Genomic DNA, 19,884 nt, shown 5'->3' on the forward strand with positions numbered 1-19,884 from the left:
AGTCAATCATGATCACTAACAGGAAATTAAGAAAAATTAAAGGGCATTTTGAAACTTCAGCATCATTTAATTAATAATCCAAGTTTTTTTTTATACGTATAATTTTTTTTTACCCTTTATGTATAATTTTGGTCCTGTGTCGATTACAGAAAACCCCAATTGAATTAAAACTCTTTTTTTAAAATTATAGATGTATATTGTACAATCATGTCCCCGAAAAAGAAAAGTTCAAAAATGATTGAAAACCCAATATTGCCATGTTCATGTCCATCATGTGTATGTAAACTTCCAACCGCAACTGTACTAGAGCATTGAGATCATGTAATCAACTTCTTTTATCTGTCCCACTTTCACGTACTAAGACAAAGGGTGATTGAGCCTGTTCTGTGGTTAGTCCCAAATTTTGTAACAGTCTCCCTTTTCATGTGAGGTCCATTTTTAGCTATTTTTAGATCTTCTCTTGAAACTTATTTTTATTCTTTATTTAATGTGATGAATTATAATGTTTTTACAGCACTTTTGATCAACTGCTGTTGTCTTTAAATGTGCTTTATAAATTAATTTAACTACTTCTGGACATAAAATGTGCACACGTGGTCACTGAAGATGCTTTTGAGACATGAAAATACCAGGACTGCCTGAACAGGGCTTTTGCAATGTTAAGTGATGATAATGGCAGCTTGGCACAAGTGTTCAGTGTGGATATGATTGTCAGGGCTATTTTGTGATGGCTGTTTTCCATGGTCTTCTAGCCCAAACATGGTTGCTGTCAAGGATGTGTAGATTAAAGATGAGATGAAACTGGGCTTAATGAGAGCTTTTGAACAGATATTCATATACAGTGGGATAGGAAAGATTCAGACCACTTCACTTTTTGCACACTTTATTGAGTTATAGATTCGATTTAAATCTATATTTGGCTACATTTTAATGTACACACATTAATGCATAATGACAAAGCAAAAACATTATTTTAATTTGTAAAAAAAATTTTGGCGCTCTACCTGCTTCTTCCAGCTGCTGTACTTGCTATTAGATGTTATGGTAACCGTATAGCCTCAGAAGTTTATGATCACAAGCGTATGATGGCATGGCATTGGGGAGATCTTTTATAAATCATTCGGCCTAGGGATAGGAAATAAGTGATCTTGGAGATTGTTTTATTAGAATTAAATGTGTTTTTAGTTTTATTTGTGTGAGGGCATGTTGATTGGACGTTGTTTAGAAAGGAACGTGTGTGTGTGTGTGTGTGTGTGTGTGTGTGTGTGTGTGTGTGTGTGTGTGTAAGGTTCCAGTATTCACAGTGCATTTCAGACCAAAATTAAGCCATGAAATTCAAATTGTGTTTATACATATCTCTTGGCAAGTGTTTGAGTGTTCCCAGGAGTACAATGGCTATCATTGTGAAATGGAAGAAGTTTGGAACCACCAGGACTCCACTGCTAATGCTGGCCAACCAGCCAAACTCAGTAACCAGGCAGGAATGGATTTGCTGAGGGAGGTGATCATGCTACTGATTACGTTTAAATGGACAGCAGTAATCTAATTATTGACCTTATTCTGAATAAGACAATGTTGTGATTAAGGTGTTTACATGAGTTGCTTTTATTATATTCCATTCATGTTCCCGTTTTACATGTTCTAGAACATAGATCGATTAATGGCGTCGCCACGCCGTCCGACATCCCTCCAGAATTTCACGTATCAACATACGATCGTTATGGTACGGTATACAGTTTTGGGTGTTTCATTTCTAATTTTACGAAAGCTTCAAGTGCAGTTAATTATTTGTCATGCTATTCGTTCAAATAGACGACTGCTTGAAGCCATGGGCTGTGTCCGAAACCGCGTACATACCTACTATTTAGTAGCCGAAATACATGTTTCTCACCTACTACATACAGTAGTGAGTAAGTACAGGGTTTCGGACGCAACCGTGGTCTCTTGTTTACCGTCAAGCGGTTGAGCACTGCCGTGTGTGTACGTGTCCTGTCGCAAAATGCGGTGAAAGTTCCCACACGACGTTAATAGTGTGATTAAGGTGTTTACATGTCTCTAATGCACATCGATAATGCGACTAAAAACAGGAATACTCCACATGTCTTAATTCGACTTGTGTTTACTTCTAGTATGACTTTAGTCGGATTAAGGTAATAAAAAATAGATGTTTATGTGGTAGTTTCTTAATCAAATTATTGTCTTAATCGTGTTAATAAAAGGTTATTGCTGTACATGTAAACGTACTGATTGTGTGCTTCTCAGTGACAGGGATGGGGATACTGGTCAGAATTGAATGCAAACAAATGCAGAGAGTTCCTTGAAAACCAAACCTGCTCCAGAGTGTACACAACCTCAGACTGGTGTGTAAAGAAAAAAAAAAAAAAAAGATGAAGCATACAGCCAAGACAAAGCTGGATTGTCTTTGACAAGTCAAAATGTCCTTGAATGACCAGCTATACCCAAAAGCCCTGTGAAGAGGGTCCAGCTATGCCTACAAGACTGTGTAATGGGGAATGAACTACAATCCCATGAAGCATTGTGAATGACGCAGTCAAATAAATAAAATCTATGCAAAAATATAAAATTACTGATTTAGTTGTTGTTGGTTATAAATATAGAAACAGTAGTTTGTTTATTGCAAAACATTAAGGTATATACAAATATTTAAATAGTTTGAGAGTGTAGGGACACTGACTTGATTATGTCGCTTTCAGTGCCTCATAGGAATGAACGTTCGCTGCAGAGCACCGCAATTTTTACACTATTATTACTGAAGTAGTGAAGGATTTCATCCATTTATTTATTTAATTAAAATTAAAGGTTTGGTTTTTTTAAACACATTTCTGCTTTATTCAAAATAAACCATGTTTATTTTATAAAGTTTAAGTACACCACCTGTGAAAAGTTTGAGACACTTGCTTATTCGAAGTAATTTTTTCATGTTTTAGATCAATATTGTCAGCAAAGCTTTTGTATTTGTCTGTGTACTTAATCTTTAATGTAGGAATGAACTACAACCCCATGAAGCACTGCGAATTAGTGAAATTAAAAACTATGCAGAAATATAATAAAAGAATGCTTTGTAATATTATTTTACAATGACAGAAATCATTGCCTATTCCAAATGCAGTTTGACTTTTTTCATCGTCAGAACATTGAATGAATATTGTTAGCTCTTATGATAAATTTCTTGTGATGTTCTTCATTTGTATGTCCTTTTTTCAATCTAGGCGGAAAAAAATGTTACTGTATTGTCTGCATTTTATAATGGGTCTTATTGAGCAACTGAATTTCTTACTGACCTATTTCCACTGACCCACCAGTTATAACTGTGACCAAGAGAAAAGGGTTTTTTAAAAAAAAATTTTAGAAAACGAATGCAGTTTGTTTCATTGGGCAATCCATGGAGTAAAATGCATAATCTCACTTATTGTAGTTTGAATAGCTTATAAGTATCTTTGGATTCACATGTATATTTATTGGGCGAATAATGGGTTCACTTGCCGAAATTCCGTCATTAGACACGTAAAGTAATGCGAGCCACCAGTTCAAAGATCTAAACTACTGGTCAAAAGGTTGGACTTGACTGAAATGTTTCTCATGATGTTAAAAATCTTTTGATCTGAAGGTGTATGATGAAATGTTTTGAAATTGGTGTTGTAGACAAAAATATAATTGTGCCAACATATTCATTTCTTTCATTAGCAAACTAGCATTTTATTTACAAAAAAAATTTTTTTTTAAATGGATGATTTGGAGCAAAATATTCCGAAAAGCAGCCAATAAGTGTCCAGCATAGGTGGGAACTCCTTTTAATGCGGTTTAAAAGTAAAAATAATGAGTGTGTCTAAACATTTGACCGGTATGTTTACATCAGCAGTTTCTCCTTTGCCCAACACTTCACCCCATTACTCTTCAATAGTATCTCCATTCTGCCAGTAACCCCAAACATTTATTCAATTTCACATCACATTTGCCGGTCTCTCCTCCCAGGAGTGATTGTACCTGATATACGTTTAAATGTGTCCCTCGAGAAAGAGGAAACATTATACCTAGATTCACCGGGACCAAACAGAAGACCAAGGCCAGTACACTTTGCTGTACTTCCACATAGCAATTTAAAAATGTAATAAAAAATGATTGTTAAATGTGTTTTTTGTAAGCACTATTAATTCTTTCTTCCTATATGGCTTTGATGCTTTAAAGTGGCCCAGTCTGCTGTGGTTGGCAAAAAATTTATTTGTTTTTACTTTGATGTCACACACATACGAGTGGGGTGGGGAGTCCTTTGTCCCTGAGAGGTGATAATAGTGGTAAATCCCATTTGTCAGATTCTTTGTCAAAAACACAAAGAATTTCTTTGTTGCTGAACCTAATCCTGAAGTCTGATTTAGCTAACTAAATCCTAGTCATCCCTTTATTGCCTTTTATTAAGCTGCTGGCTCAGCTTTCTATCGTTCATGCCATTTTTCTACCATTAATATGTTGTTCTCAAAATGATACTTTATTCTCATAATGCTACAATTTTATTCTCAAAATAGTATGACTTTCAACTCATAATGCTATGACCCCCCCCCCCCCAACAACTGGAAAAACATGGGGGCTAAAGCCCTATGCCTACAAGTCTGTGTACTTAACATCCTCAATATGGGATTGAACATACAGTCCATAGCAAATGACAGTCAAATTAAAAGTTATGCAGAAATATAAAACTATGGGCTGCTTTTTATTATTCAGTACATGTCATCCATTTTTTTTGTTTATTTTAATTAAAACTTTAGTTTTGTAATGAAAGAAATTGATATAATGGCACAATTATAACAGTGACATTTCGTTATGTTGTATTACAGACAATGCGTTGCAATTTAAACATGTAATATATTTACCACGTAAAAATAATGCTTGAATGTACTATTAATTATTTAGTTCTGTGGATTTTATGCTTTAAAATCTCCCAGACTGTCTTTATATCGTTGTGATGATCATGCCGTTTTTCTACCATTAATGTTATTCTCAAAATGATGCTTTGTTTTCATAATGCTATGACTTTATTCTGAATAGATTATGAATTTATTCTCATAATACTACGACTTTTCTCAAAATAGTATGACCTCAGAATCATAATGCTACAACTTTATTTTTGAAACATCATCTTGTAGCTCCTGTGCCTGTTCTGAGCGGGGCTTGGGCCAGCATCGAGTATGGGAGGCGAAAGCGCTAACGAAAACCCTAAAGTGTACAGGCTATAGCATACTGTAGGTCACTGGTGCGTCTCTTGAGGCCAGGGGAGTTACGTACCAACTAACCTCAGTTACTGTTCAATGAAATTATAAAATTATGGTCACTATAACATTAACACTATAATAAAACAGTAGTAAAATATCAGAGCTTTAGCTTTTAAATAACATTTGTCAATTAATGCCATGTTCACTACACCTTTAGAAATCAGTGTTTGCTCGAAGAATGTGACACGATTGCCACTTGAAAATAATAGTTAGTTGCAGCCCTAATATGGTTTGTTAGCGGGTTGGCACCAAGCACATGTTGATTTATCTATTTGGTTGTATGCAGAGGGTTTTTCGTGTGTGTGTGAGGGAAAGCAGCACAACTATAAACATTACCAAGACAATCATGATTAACTATCTTCATTCATCGACCATCCACCTTTTCATTTATTATTTGTCTCCTAAACTACGGTCGTCACCATTACCAAAGACTGCCTTGTGGTTTGTTCACGGACCAATACGTGTTCATCACCGCACTTAAGTACTTATTTCACTCTCTACCCCAGAGACTGAGCACTCTATTGCCAAAATGCTACTTGTTGCCAGGTCCTCTCTGCCATTGAATGACTGTTTGTATATGTTTGCTGGTTTTGTGTTGGTTTATTGCCATTTCATTATTTTGATATACACTTAGTACACATGGCTCAGTGAAATGTAGAAATTTCTGTGGTCCCACAATTTTATATGTAGCACCACGAAAGTGCAAAGGCAGGGGCTACAACACTATTGGAATGTTAAATACTTGTAAGCATCTGAAGGATTTTTTTTTCAGTCTTTAGAATTGAGTGATGAATCTGAAAATTAGAATGTATTGTTAAATACAGTACTGACAGTACTGAACTTAACCATCAATACATAATCTGCCTAATGAAAATGCAAAGCTTGTTTCCTGTATAAACTGTGATAAAATTAATGTATCGTGTTTATAATGGACAAGTTTTATTGTTAATGGCAATAATATAAAGACATACAGTATTACCTAACAATACATCAAACAAGAACAAAAGCTAGAGATGCACCGATGCTAAATTTCTCAGCTGATACCGATAACCGATTATTCAGAGTGATATCGACTGATACCAATAGTTCTGCCTTTTATGCCTTCTTTTAAATTAATAATAATTAATTCCACAATTCTGAAAGAAATGCAAATAAAAACTTTATTCTCTCCATTTCAACAAGTTGTTTCACAGTAACTGGTCTCATAAACAGAAAACACATTAACTAAAATCTGAAGATTAAGATTTCTTAACTTATTGAATGTTATTAATACATGTTAACATTGACTGAATTCTAAAAAACCTCCTGTTAGGCTTCACATTCTCTCACCACAAACAAAAGCATTTCTACTTCATCAGTGAACATCAAACTGGTAATATACAGGCCTAGTATAAACTTTTTTTTTTGGATGATATTAACTCATTAACATTAACTGCATATGAAACATTCTACTCTACAAATAGTGCTCTCTTTCTGTGTGTGTGTGTGTGTGTGTGTGTGTGTGTGTATATATGTGTGTGTGTGTGTGTGTGTGTGTGTGTGTGTGTGTATATATATATATATATATATATATATACACATACACACACACACTTTTTTTATATATACTTTTTTTTTTCACTCATCTTCATTTAAAACTTTCAACGGCGTTCTGGCCCTTTAATTCGGCGTGAGTATGGGGGGGGGGGATTTGACTCGATGCCGTTTCACTGCTGCTCACTTCCGATGTAAAATTTTAGTGGTACAGAGTTTAGAAACTGCAGTTTTGTCATCATTCCACACAAAAGACCTCTTCTTTACACCCAGCACGAAGTCAATGCGTTTTCCTGCCTTCTTTTGATTGACAGGATATAATTGGCACTGATCATCCGATGTTTTTAAACTATCGGCCGATAGCAGGTAAAAAATAGCCTTTATCGTCCTATAGCAATTATCAGCCGAAACATCGGTGCACGTCTAACAAAAACTGATAGAAACACCTGTGCAAAAAGACGGCTACAATTTGTGTAGAGAATTTTCCATTGGTCATGCTTTCATCACAGTTCAAGGTAAAGAAATTAATTTCTGATTTATCAGATAGCAAATGGGGGATGATAACCATCATCATCCCCATCATCATAAATGTAGAAATATTAGTGTCCTGATAATGCATTCATCATATGTATTGTTGAGTATAATCATTGTCTGAACAGGTTATTGGCTAGTTGTACATGCTGCTTTTATTGATATTAACACTGAAACCCAAATTTCATCCATCATCTTTAGGCTATATATAGCAAATTAATCAACTGCCTAGTTCTAGATCAAAGAACCTAATGTAACACAAGACATGTTTTCACTTCAGCCAAACATTTTATTTAAATGTGATATTTCTGTTGTTAGCAGCCAACAATTAGCATACAACAGCACTTAAAACTACACTAAAACACACCTAAACTAAAAAGTACAATTATTTTAAAGTAACAAATACTGTATAGTGTACAATTTGCCAGCAACATTGGGACTAACTCTAAACCTTAAACTGGTGTCCTTACTAGGGGTCTGGTAGAAGAATCTCAGACTGTTGAAGCCTTCCTGGCATTGTACGAGTACATGGATCCATCCAATGTGAGTGAGGTGCTATCAGCCCTGCTGCTACTGCCTCAGAGCAGCCTGTTGGCTGGTGGTGACAAGATGAGTTTATATGGCCATGTTGTCCTGACAGTCCTCACCAAGAACATATCTCATGCCCACTCTGGAAACACCACCCACTGTCTCTCTCAGGTGCACTTGCACAGTCTAGCTGCCCTCCACAGCTCCTGCTACAGCGTTCAACTAGAAGATATTTTTTTACAGGTATGTGTAGCTAAGCTGAATTTGACACCGATTTAAAAACTAGGGTAGAAGGTGAGTAGTAATAAATTCATTAGTCTCCAATGTCGGGGAAAAACAGCAAAGAAGAACATAAAGAAAGTAGCTAAATGTACTTTAATTGTTGGTCAACTGCACAAGACTGCATTATATATATTTTTTTTCTTTTTCTTTAATGAACACTTTTATTTTGCATGAAATTAAGGGGTGTGTGTGAGACCATGTGAGATCTTACTTAGCTAGATTAGAGCCAGAAAGAATAGCATAAATATAATGATGAAAGACGTCTACTGGACTACATTTTTAAATTACTATTAAAAATGTGTAGATTTTAAACACTGCATTTTTGAGAGCTACTTTCTTTCAATAATACATAATTAAAAAAAAAAAAAATTTAAAATAAGTTTTTATTTTAAAATAATTGTTGCTAAAGCACGTGGTGGTTAATTTGCATTTTGTAGGTGCTGCACAGAGAGCCTGGCTGTGCTAAACTGATTCCCACTGATGTTCTTCTCCACTGCCTCCAGTCCAGTTCTTCTCTAGAACTTGCAGCCCTACTGGTGCAGAACTGCTCCACTCACTGTTTAGCCTTTGAACTCTGGTGCCTAGAACAGACCGACCTTGCACACATCACAGCTGAGAACAGTAGCTTCCTTTCACTGCTGAGCAGCTACCTTCAGAAAGTTACAACTGAAGACCCCTGCAGACCTAAAGACAGTCAGTACTACCACTTATTGTAAGATAAATTATAAAGGCTTGCATTATTTTTATTTTTTTTTGGATGTAGGAATATTCCGAAAGAGTTATATTAAGGGCAGGAGCCACATTTTTAAAAGCATTCATTGTGTAAACCCATACTGATTTATAAATTAACAGTGAATAAACCATGAGTGCCATGGGCAAGGGGAACAGAAGAGCACCCCCTGACATCAATGAAGTCAATTCATAATTTCTGGCTTACTGCAACACTTTCATGCTTTCATGCTATTTAGAAATGTGGTCTCAGAACATAAGTTCATTTGTATGTAGCAATCTTTTTATTTCTAATTATGACATTTGTCCTGTCATGAACAGTTCAAAAGGCAGTGATGCAGATGCTGACCAAAGCTATGCTGTCTGAGTTGTCAAGCTCAGTGCTAAAGGTTGATGCTCATGTGCCTTTGGAACTGTGTGTGGAGCTGCTCTCCGGCCTCATCCCACTGGGAGCTATGGCTTCTGATCTCGCTCAACTAATACATGATTTGCCTGTCCTCCTTGAGAATCCGGAAACTAGTGACCAAAGGTAAGCTTGTTTAAACCTGAGACTCTGCTTTTATATTGACTGGGAATGGTTGCACATTGACACTCCCACATTACAGGATGATCGCTTTAATAGCCAAAATTTCATAGTGCCGATCCTGAGCATGACAGGGATGCTGTGACCAACTTGTAAATTCACTAGATCTCAACCACATAAACAAATGTATTTTTGGAGCGCATATATATATATATATTTTTTTTTTTTAAAAGGAGTTATTTGGAGCAGCAGGTGAAACGCCAAAAGAGTCCCTCACAAAATTTGGCTAAAATTTGCGCCCAGCCCATTTAAGAGTGGGTTAAAATTGACAGGCATCCGTATCTGACAGGATTGGTGCTGTTATTAATGGGAGTTGCGGGGAGGGGGATTGTAAAGCAGCACAATATTAGCATTAGGGAAAAACTGACAAATGCATTATGGCTGTAAACCCCACGATACAATTTTGATTCATAAGGTAACGATTCAATATTTGTTGATACCACTGCTACAATTTAATTTAGTATGTGACCAACTTTTATTCCGAATCTGGGGTTAGGCCTAGCATTCATTTGCAAATGATGATGACTAGGGCTGCAACTAACGATTATTTTCATAATCGGTTAGTTGGCTGAATATTTTTTCGATTTATCGGACGGGGGGCAAACTTTCAAGTTAGTAAAAAACTGTGTTCCATTTGAGATGATATTACCTTTCTAAAGTTCATACACTAGACCAGTGGTTCTCAACCTTTTGTGAGCTTTGGACCCCTAGCATATTTCGAACAATCCACAAGGACCCCCCTCACTCCACAACAATTATAGGCTATATATTAGTTATTTCTATATATATTGCTTTATTTTATTAATATTTAACATCAATAATATTAACATGAAATGTTGATTAAATTTTAAAGTTTTTTTTTTTTTACATTTTATTGTTGGTGTAACATTTAATTTAACTCTCTGAATTATCTTTTGTTTATTTTATCCATCAATGCAACACTTGAACTTGTCTTCCACTCATAGATTTATCAAATTCTCATTTCATTTGTAAATAAATTAAAAATAAATCCGTCAATGAACGATCGTCAGCTCAACGAACGTGATATTTGTGAATGCACGAAACCCCAAATTGATTAATTTTAAAACATCTCAGTTGAATATATTTTTATACATTTAACAAAAAAAGAAATATTATTTAAACATTTTTAAAACTTTCCTACAAACCCAAATGGACCTGCAATTACACCACTGACCACGAGGGGTCGGACCCCTGGTTGAGAAACACTGCACTAGATGGTAGTGCACAGTGTAAGTGTATAGTACGTCATTTGTGACACAACTTTAGTATTTACTCTCCAAAACGTGTTTTCGGAACAGAAGTAACGTAATGAGTAAATGTACCGCGCGCAGACCAACTAATCAATAATGAGATTCATTGATAATCTTCATAACAGATTATTATCGATTTTATCTAATGACGCAGAAAGAGACTATTTTAAAAGTGTCCACGTTATGGGAATATTACCTTGCTGGCATATTAAATGATTTAAACATCAATCTGTAAAAATATATGTATTATTTTTTACAAACCAGATGTTTGTCCTTTTTTGATAATTTATTGGTTTATAAATAATAAACAATAATTAATAATTCTTTTATGAATAATTTGTTTATTAATGATAGTTGATTTTGCCTTTTAAAATGGTGAAATAAAGTAGTTGTGCTTACTAGACTGTCCTTACCAGATTCATACATACTTCATATGAAGGCTATCTTATGTAGTGGATGCTATAATCTGCATGCTGTTATTGGGCTTGTCATTGAGGGAACCATTTCCAGTTAAACTTGATGATGATGATATTATTATTATTATTATTATTATTATTATTATTATTGTGTCTTCTCCAAAGTAGTGAGTTAAAATGGCATAATAGTAATGCTAAAAGAGCATGGTCTGGACAGGTTGATGATGCACATTTTCATGCAAATGTTTTTGTAACAATGATGTAGCATGATCATTGTAACCTGTACTGTAAAATGTGTCTCCGATTCATGCAGTGGGTTTTGCCAATTATTTAGCTTTTATGTGTAATGAATGGTTTTGGTTCAGGTGGCAGTTGGCAGACTTAATAACTGAGAAGTTGATGAGTACACCAGAGCAACTGCAGTGGAGGAAATCTTTGCTAACTTCTGCCCTCCGCTGGTTGTCAACAACTTATAAGGAGCACAAGAAGCCACATATTAAAACTGAGGAGGCCATGTTGCAGAGACTGAAGACACTGCAGGTGTGTATAGATCCCCTGAGTTAAAAACTGAACCTTTTCAAAAGTTGTAACTATACTATAAAACTTTATGTAAGATTAATTTTTCGAATCTCAAAAACAGTTCATCTGCGAGACACGGTGGTGTTTGTTTTTTTGTTTTGTTTATTATGAGTATAATGTAAATGTGTATGTATGTTTTTGCATACTTCCAGATCTCTCCAGAGAATATTACAGATTTCGACTGGAACGTCTTTGTTAAGTCAGGTTTAAAGTATGTGATTTTTTAAATTTTTTTTTTGACGCTATTAATATTAAAACTAACAGATTGGCTAACCTGCATATTAACTTCTTGAATATCACTTTTTTTTTTTCTTACAGATATCGTTACAAAGACAAAATGTTCCTATGCACCCTGAACTCTTTGTTGGAGCCAATGTATAGAAGTGCGTTAACTTCTAAAGGATTATTGCCCATAGAAACCCTCCACATGATGGTGACTAGTCATTCTCTCTTCTTGCCCACAATGCTGGTATCCCAGGATGACACAGACGGTAGTCTTTACTCTAAGGGTAAAAATTGCTGCAAGCGCAAAACACTGAATCACTTTAATACCCGGAGGCCCTGTGCCTGTAGAGTTATGCAGTTCTATAGATTCATATAACATTATTTTTATTTATTTAATTTTTTTATATAGAGGCATTGATAACCCTCCTGCTCACCTTGGTGAAAAAATGTCCTGAGGTGTGCAAAAGCAATCATTTTCATGTTCTGCTTGGAGCGTATGGAGCTACATTGAGCTATACAGGTAAATGTTTTGTGTGTGTAAGTGTGTCATGTTACTGATAATGGATGTCTGTACAAAGTTATAAAACAAACTGTTTGTATATCAGAAGACCTTATTCTTGAATGACTTATAAAACAGCTACAGTAACTTTACTTTGAAACCACCAGAAGGTTTTTGTGGAGATTCTCGGACTCCGCATCAATACACCATTCGGCTTTCCCCAAACAGTTGCCACAGAGCTGAAAGCACACAATTGTGTATGATGTCCTATAATGTCTGTATACCTTAGCTTTACGATTTCCCTTAATTGGAACTAAAGTGTCCAACCCTGTTTCATTGATGTGGAAGAACTTGAGTGGGTCGAGCCCTGACCTCAACCCTACTAAATACCTTTGGGATGAATTGGAACACCCTGTGCACCAGGCCTTCTCACTTGACATTAGTGCCCAACCTCACTAATGCTCTTGTGGCTGGAAGAGCATAAATCCCCACAACCACATTTCAAAATATAGTGGAAAACCTCCCCAGAAGAGTGGAGGCTGTTACAGCAGCAAAGGGGGCACCAACCCTGTGTTACTGCCCATGGTTTTGGAATGGGCACACATGGGTGTAATTTTCAGGTGTCCACATACTTTTGGCTATGCAGTGTTGTCAATTCACAGACGGTTGGTTGAAAGAAGATGCAAACCAAGGAATTGTTCACTCTGCATAGTTCAACATTGCTTTTATATGTGTACATTGTGTGTCGGTATGTATATGCACCCCTGTATGTATATACTGTACATACATAGACCGATCAGCCATAACATTAAAACCATTGACAAGTGACATGAATAACATTAATTATCTCAATCCAATGGCACCTGTCAAGGGGTGGAATGTTTTAGGCAGCAAATGAACAACTAGATCTGTTGGAAGCAGGAAAAATGGGCAAGTGTATGGATCTGAGCGACTCTGACAAGGGCCAAAGGGACTTTGACTGCAGAGGCAGTGTGATGCCCTAGGCATGTTTTGCTGGGAATCCTTGGGTCATGGCATTCATGTGGATATTACTTTGACGTGTACCACTAACCCAGGGGTCGGGAACCTTTTTGGCCATGAGAGAGAGCCATGAACGCCACATATTTTAAAATGTAATTCCGTGAGAGCCATACAATCTGTTTAAAACTAAATACAAGTAAATGTGTGCATTTTATGTAAGACCAACACTTTTAAAGTACAATAAGTCTCTGAATTATTTTTAATAACGTTGTTATGCTGTTGCTAACCAATGATGAATAAAGTACTTCTTACCATTAATGCGACTTCTGGTGCTACATGGTTTTGCTGATGGCTTTGTAGTCTGGTTGATACGTGGTGAGGTTAAGCTTCATGCAGGCGTTGAGACTTCCATCCGTTAAATGTGATCGTAGGTTGGTCTTAATGTTCTTTAGATGTGAGAAAGACTGCTCACATGCATACGTAGAGCCAAACATTGTCAGTACAGCAATACTCACACGCTGCAGTGTGTGGTATGTGATGGGAAGCGTGTTCCAAGTTTTGACAATCAGCTGGTCCGCGGGTTGAAGTTTTTTCATTTCTCCCCACTTGTATTTGCTCGCAAACTCTGCTTGCTGTCGTGCAAGTCTTTCCAAATCTTCATTCAGTGACTTGAACTTATTCACCCACATGTCTGAGGCCTTCAGGTCAGCAGCTTGTAGCTCAAAATCTCTGACAGAGACACCGGGGATGTAACTCAGGTCGGCGCTGTCCACTGCACACTCGTGTGGATGGGTGATGAACTTAAAAAGACGAGTGCGCGCACGAAATTCTCCAAAGTGCGCTTTGAATGACTGCAGGAGATTAGATGTGAAGCCCGCTAGCTGCTGAAGATCAAGATGTTGAGCAGGGTCACTTGCTGTGCATGCATCTTTAAACTCTCCCAGTTTTTCAAAGTGTAGTAAACGACCTGTTTCAATGTCGGCGATGAGTTCTAGCTTGTTTTCAAATGCAAACACTGCTTGTTGAAGGGATAAGACTGTATTTCCAACGCCTTGCATTTTCACATTGAGCTGGTTCAGATGTTCAGTCATGTCCACGAGATAGTAGAACTTCAGGAGCCACTCAGTGTTAGCTAACTCAGGATGCTCGACGTTTTTCATTTCAAGAAAAGTCCGGATTTCGCTCAGACAAGCCGCGAAACGGCTGAGCACCTTCCCTCTTGACAACCAACGCACACTGCTGTGCAGAAGCAGACCAGGATAATTATTCCCAACTTCATTCAGCAGTGTTTTAAACTGGCGATCATTTAAAGCTCGGGCAACAATAAAGTTGACCACCCGAATGACCAGCGACATCACCTCACCAAGCTGCTCGCCACACATCTGAGCACAAAGCGCCTCCTGATGTAGGATGCAGTGAAAACTTAGGATGGGTCTCTTTTCATCTTCACGAAGAAGCGCTACAAATCCTCTGTTTTTCCCCACCATGCACGGAGCACCATCAGTACACACCGAAATAAGTTTATCCATCGGTAGATTTTTTTCTTTAGCGAGCTCAGTGAAAGACTTGAATAAATCCTCCCCTCTTGTTGTCCCTTTCATAGGCAAAACAGCAAGACTTTCCTCACGTAGTGTGTCACCGACAGCATACCTTGCAATCACGCTGAACTGGGATAAATGGCTTACGTCTGTTGACTCATCCAAAGCGAGAGAAAAGAATGGTGCTGCATTTATGTCCTTCACTTGTGTTGCCTCAATTTGATTTGCCATCATGATGGTACGATCGTGAACAGTTCTTGCCGACAGAGGCATGTCTTTTATTCGTTTGATCATCTTGTCTTTATCCGAAAAGTCGTCAAAAAGTTTATTGGCAACATCAAGCGTGAATGTTTTGGCATACTCCCCATCTGTGAATGGTTTTCCGTTTCTCACAATTGCTAAAGCACCAGCAAAGCTAGCCGAATTCCAGTCACCTTGTTGGGTCCAAACACGGAGTTGCTGCTGACTAGCTTGCACTCTGCACAGTAGCTCTTGACATGCTTTCTTCCTGCTGTCCCCTGCAGGATATTTCGATGCAAATGTAGTATGGCGTGTGTCGAAGTGCCGCTTTATATTTGACCGTTTCATCGATGCAATTTTATCATTACCTATTAGACACACTGCAGAACCTGCTCTCTCCACAAAGGCGAATTCCTCTGTCCATTCCTGCTGAAAAGTACGATACTCCTCATCTTTTTTTCTTTTAGCCATCATCTTCGATAAAAGGGTTTCTGCAATTAGCTAGCTGACTACTTGATTAAAAGGAGGGAAGTTTACTTCCTGACCTCACAACGACCCGTGTACGTTACGCATTATCCAATAAAAATTTGGTGTTGTCCCGGAGGACAGCTGTGATTGGCTCCAGCCACCCGCAACCATGAACATGAGCGGTAGGAAATGAATGGATTGAAATACATGAGAATGTTTTATATTTTTAACGTTATTATTTTTTTTTATTAAAGATTTGTCTGCGAGCCAGATGCAGCCATCAAAAGAGCCACATCTGGCTCGCGAGCCATAGGTTCCCGACCCCTGCACTAACCTAAACATTGTTGCAGACCAAGTATACCTCTTAATGGCAACGGTATTCCCTAATGGAAGTGGCCTTTTTCAACAGGATAATGCACCCTGCCACACTGCAAAAATTGTTTAGGAATGGTTTGAGGAACATAACCAAGTATTCAAGTTCTAATTCCCCAGATTTCAATCTGATTGAGCATCGTTGGGATGTGCTGGACAAACAAGTCTGATCCATGTAGGCCTTAACTCGCAAATTAATGGATCTGCTGCTAACATCTTGATGACAGATACCATAGAACACCTTCAGACGTGGAGTACAAGCCTCGATGTGTCAGCTGTTTTGGTGGAACTGGGGGACCTGCACAATATTAGGCAGGTGGTTTTTAATGATCAGAGTATATCAGGACCTTTTGTGGTTGTGATTTGGTTTGACATTTGTGCAAATCAATTTGTCCAAAAAACCAATGGTGTAATTTTCAGCATATATTCAATTTCAGTAAAACTCAAACATTATGTGGGTGGGTTTCATGCACATTTGATAAATAGCTGTAAAGCACACAATATCTATGATCTTTTAATTTTGAACATTTGCAGATACCTTTGATGAATTCTCCAATAGGCTGCTGATTCAGTCCATAAGTATTTTCATTATTTTGCCTCTGTTCACCAACACCATCGATTTGAAATGAAGCAATCAAGATGTGATTGAATTGTAGACTTTCAGTTTTAATTCCAGGGGTCTAACAAAAATATTGCATTAACTGTTTAGGAATTACAGCTGTTTTGACAGTCTCTCAATTTTTACAGGCTCAATAGTAATTGTAAAGTTGACTGATAAGCAGTTTCCATTATTTCATGACAAATTAAGATGATAAAAGGTCTGGAGTTGTGAATTTACATTTGGTAGCTGTTCATGGAAACTCATTATACGGTCCAAAGAGGTGTTCATGCAAGTGAAGGATGCCATCATTAGGTTGGAAAAACAAAACCGACTTATCAGAGAGATAGCAAAACTTTAGGAGTGGCCAAATCAACAATTTGGTACATTCTTACAATGAAGGAATGCACTGGCGAGCTCAGCACCAAAAGGCCTGGAAGACCACAGAAGACAACTAATGTGTTCTGATCACAGAATTATTTCCTTGGTTAAGGAAAAACCCTTCAATATTTAGCAATCAAGAGATGCCTTCATGAATGTAAATACAGAGGATTTATCTCAGGATGCAAACACTGGTAGCACTGGGTCACTGGTGTTTATTGATGTGACTGCTGATAGAAGTAGGGGGGACCTATGTAATAAATTGCTGTATTCCGTGAACAGTTAATGCAATATTTTTGTTAAACCCTTTTTTTTTTTAAAGCTGAAAGTCTACACTTTAGTCACATCTTTATTGCTTCATTTCAAATGGAAAAATTATGGAAATTTACAAATTATGAAAATTGCTTTTGGACCTATATATATTGGCTCCACACATTTATAGATTAATGTCTTTGGTAAATAAATTTAAAAAGGCATAGAACATACTATGGAAATAGGTTGGAAAAATAGATGTCTAAAAAGTCCTTTGTATTTTGATAAGCAAGCTTGGCATTTGCATAGCCTCGATGCATGTTCCTTGATTACCCAATGGCAGGTAACTCCCCCAAAACAATAGCCTTTGACCACTAAATCAAATTCCTGCTTTTGAAATAACATACAAAGCCATTTTGGGTAGATTTTTTTTTATTGAGAAACACTATAAAAAGTATAAAATGCATTAGACCTCCCAAGTCAGCTGAGAGACAACCTTTTGTTTTTTTTTGTTTTTTTTTGTTTATCAGTTTACCTTATTTACAAACAGTTGTATTGTTTTAAACAGTACACCTATAAACCAAGACTCTAAAGACCACAAAGTTTTTTTTGTTTGTTTTTTTTTAAAGCTGATACAACAAAAATGATAAAGATGTAAAGCATGAAAACAGTTTGAGTGATGTCCTAGTCATAAGGGACTGCATAAGGTTAAAATAGGGTTCATCTGTTGGTCTGGCCTCTTGTTTATTCTCCTCTCTTCATAATTAAGAGTGTCAAATGGCTGTTCCAAAATTTTTGACAAAATTAATGATGTCTGCCATGTTGTGCTAAGAAGCAGCAAAGTTCCTAACTAGCTAGCTAAATTTCAAAAATTTATTGTTAAACAATATTAAGTAAAATGCATTGTTTTAAAAATAAATTACGTTTTGCGTGGCTGCCAGGGGCATAACCTGAAGATTTCTTTAGCCCCGAGTAATTCTCTACTTGGTGTGGTTTATCACTACGTAATTGAACATCAGTAAAAGAAGACAGCAGTGTTGAAATTTTATATCTTCAGTGAGTGGAGGCGTGACCAATCAGACAGGGTTTACAGGAAAATATGTGGAAATACTCGTTTCTTATTGACTGACAGCTTAGTTCGCTAACTTAAAACGCTAGCTCAGTCAGTGTGAGGGGGGGAAAAAATGGATATGCCGATTTTTTTTTAACAAAAAATAATTATTATTTATTTTTTTAAACCAGTAAAGGGGAAACTGAAACAGTAACATCCTCTCATGCTGAGCAGGTGTGTAAATGTCTGAGGTCCAGTTTACCCAAACATGATATGAGCAGATCATAAGGATAGTGCCTAAGCATAACGTACTTTGCATGGCACTGTAGCAGCTAAACCCATAGCTTAGTTGTGCCTCCCCTTGGCTAGTGACACCAAACTAGTTAGAAAAGTTTTATTTTATTGGTCTGGTAGTCCAACAGTGATAACACCTGAGGAAAGTTTTATGATGAATCCAACTTTTTCTGATCATGTCATACATTGATGCGCAAGAATTACTAAAAGACAGGCGTGGACTGACCATTGGAAAGTATGGGAATTTTCCGCCCTTGTGAGGGGCCAGTCTTTTTTTCCCCCATCCCTGGCATTATATAGCCTATATATATAGATATTCAATAAGTCATCTTAGCTGCAGCAACACTTTCATAGTTTTACATATTAGCTTAACACAAACAATACAAATGAACAGATTTTGTTTTTTATTTTTAATTAATGATTCATTGATAGAGAAACATGTTGTCAGTTCGTATTTGGTGCATCAAATGTGGGACACTTAAAAGCAAATTCCTGGGCTGCTTTTTGTTGCCAGTCCTCCCCTGCTGAAAGAACTGAGTTTCACTTTGTAGTGTATTTTTGTAGGTTTGATAGGTTTTGAAAGTAACTTGAAATAAAGTAATTGGTAATCTGATTACTTTTTACATGCAGTAATCAGTAATGTAATCAAATTACAATTTTAAAGTAGTAATTAGTAATCTGTAGTGGATTTTTTTTTTTTTTTTTTTTTTTTTTTTTTTGAGTAACTTACCCAACACTGGTCTGGACCGGAACCAAAATGATGTATTAAAAGCCTGTTATCCAATTAGCATTAATATTTGCTGCTCTTAAAACACAGTGTACTTTAATCTGTCATAGAAACCATGCTTCATTGGATTCCTTTTGGTAGCGTGTTGCGGGCTTCAAAGGAGTTTTGCCATCATCAAATTAAAAGCATGCTCAATTAGATTCAGGTCAAAGTCTTGGGTTGCTTTCGAAATTTGCTTTGGGTCAACTTCAGTGTTGAATCTGAATCTGAGCAGATAATATAGCCTTATACACCAGAATTCATCCTGCTGCTTTTGTCAGCAGTCACATAATCAAGAAATACAAGTTCCATTGGCAGTTCTATTGGCAGCCATACATATGAGGTGATGTCAGGACTCTACGGTAACAATTTCTTTTAGGAGCACTTGTGCTCCTAATTACAAAAATTTAGGAGTATGGTTGAAGTTTAGTTTTTTTTGTTTGTTTGTTTTTTAGAGATGGTAACGTTAATGTGCCACAATA

The 19,884-nt window shown here is 36.8% G+C and overlaps 1 protein-coding gene and 1 long non-coding RNA gene across 3 annotated transcripts in view; both read left to right on the top strand.

The window, feature by feature from the left end:
• The window catches only part of urb1 (URB1 ribosome biogenesis homolog), a 107,150-nt gene that overhangs the window by 42,153 nt on the left and 45,113 nt on the right, over window positions 1-19,884 (top strand). For both annotated transcript variants that reach the window (XM_053652139.1, XM_053652140.1), the window contains exons 23-29: window positions 7,823-8,120; window positions 8,597-8,852; window positions 9,210-9,417; window positions 11,524-11,698; window positions 11,890-11,948; window positions 12,056-12,246; window positions 12,372-12,482. In XM_053652139.1, coding sequence (XP_053508114.1) covers window positions 7,823-8,120; window positions 8,597-8,852; window positions 9,210-9,417; window positions 11,524-11,698; window positions 11,890-11,948; window positions 12,056-12,246; window positions 12,372-12,482 — 1,298 coding nt within the window. The remainder of the gene's footprint in view (window positions 1-7,822; window positions 8,121-8,596; window positions 8,853-9,209; window positions 9,418-11,523; window positions 11,699-11,889; window positions 11,949-12,055; window positions 12,247-12,371; window positions 12,483-19,884) is intronic.
• LOC128624465 (uncharacterized) lies at window positions 133-3,205 on the top strand. Its single transcript, XR_008388771.1, has 3 exons — window positions 133-1,501; window positions 1,646-1,723; window positions 2,263-3,205. It is a non-coding gene; the product is annotated as an uncharacterized LOC128624465 (long non-coding RNA).

This window comes from Ictalurus furcatus, chromosome 20, assembly GCF_023375685.1.
Source record: "Ictalurus furcatus strain D&B chromosome 20, Billie_1.0, whole genome shotgun sequence".
In the NCBI taxonomy this organism is placed as follows: domain Eukaryota; kingdom Metazoa; phylum Chordata; class Actinopteri; order Siluriformes; family Ictaluridae; genus Ictalurus; species Ictalurus furcatus.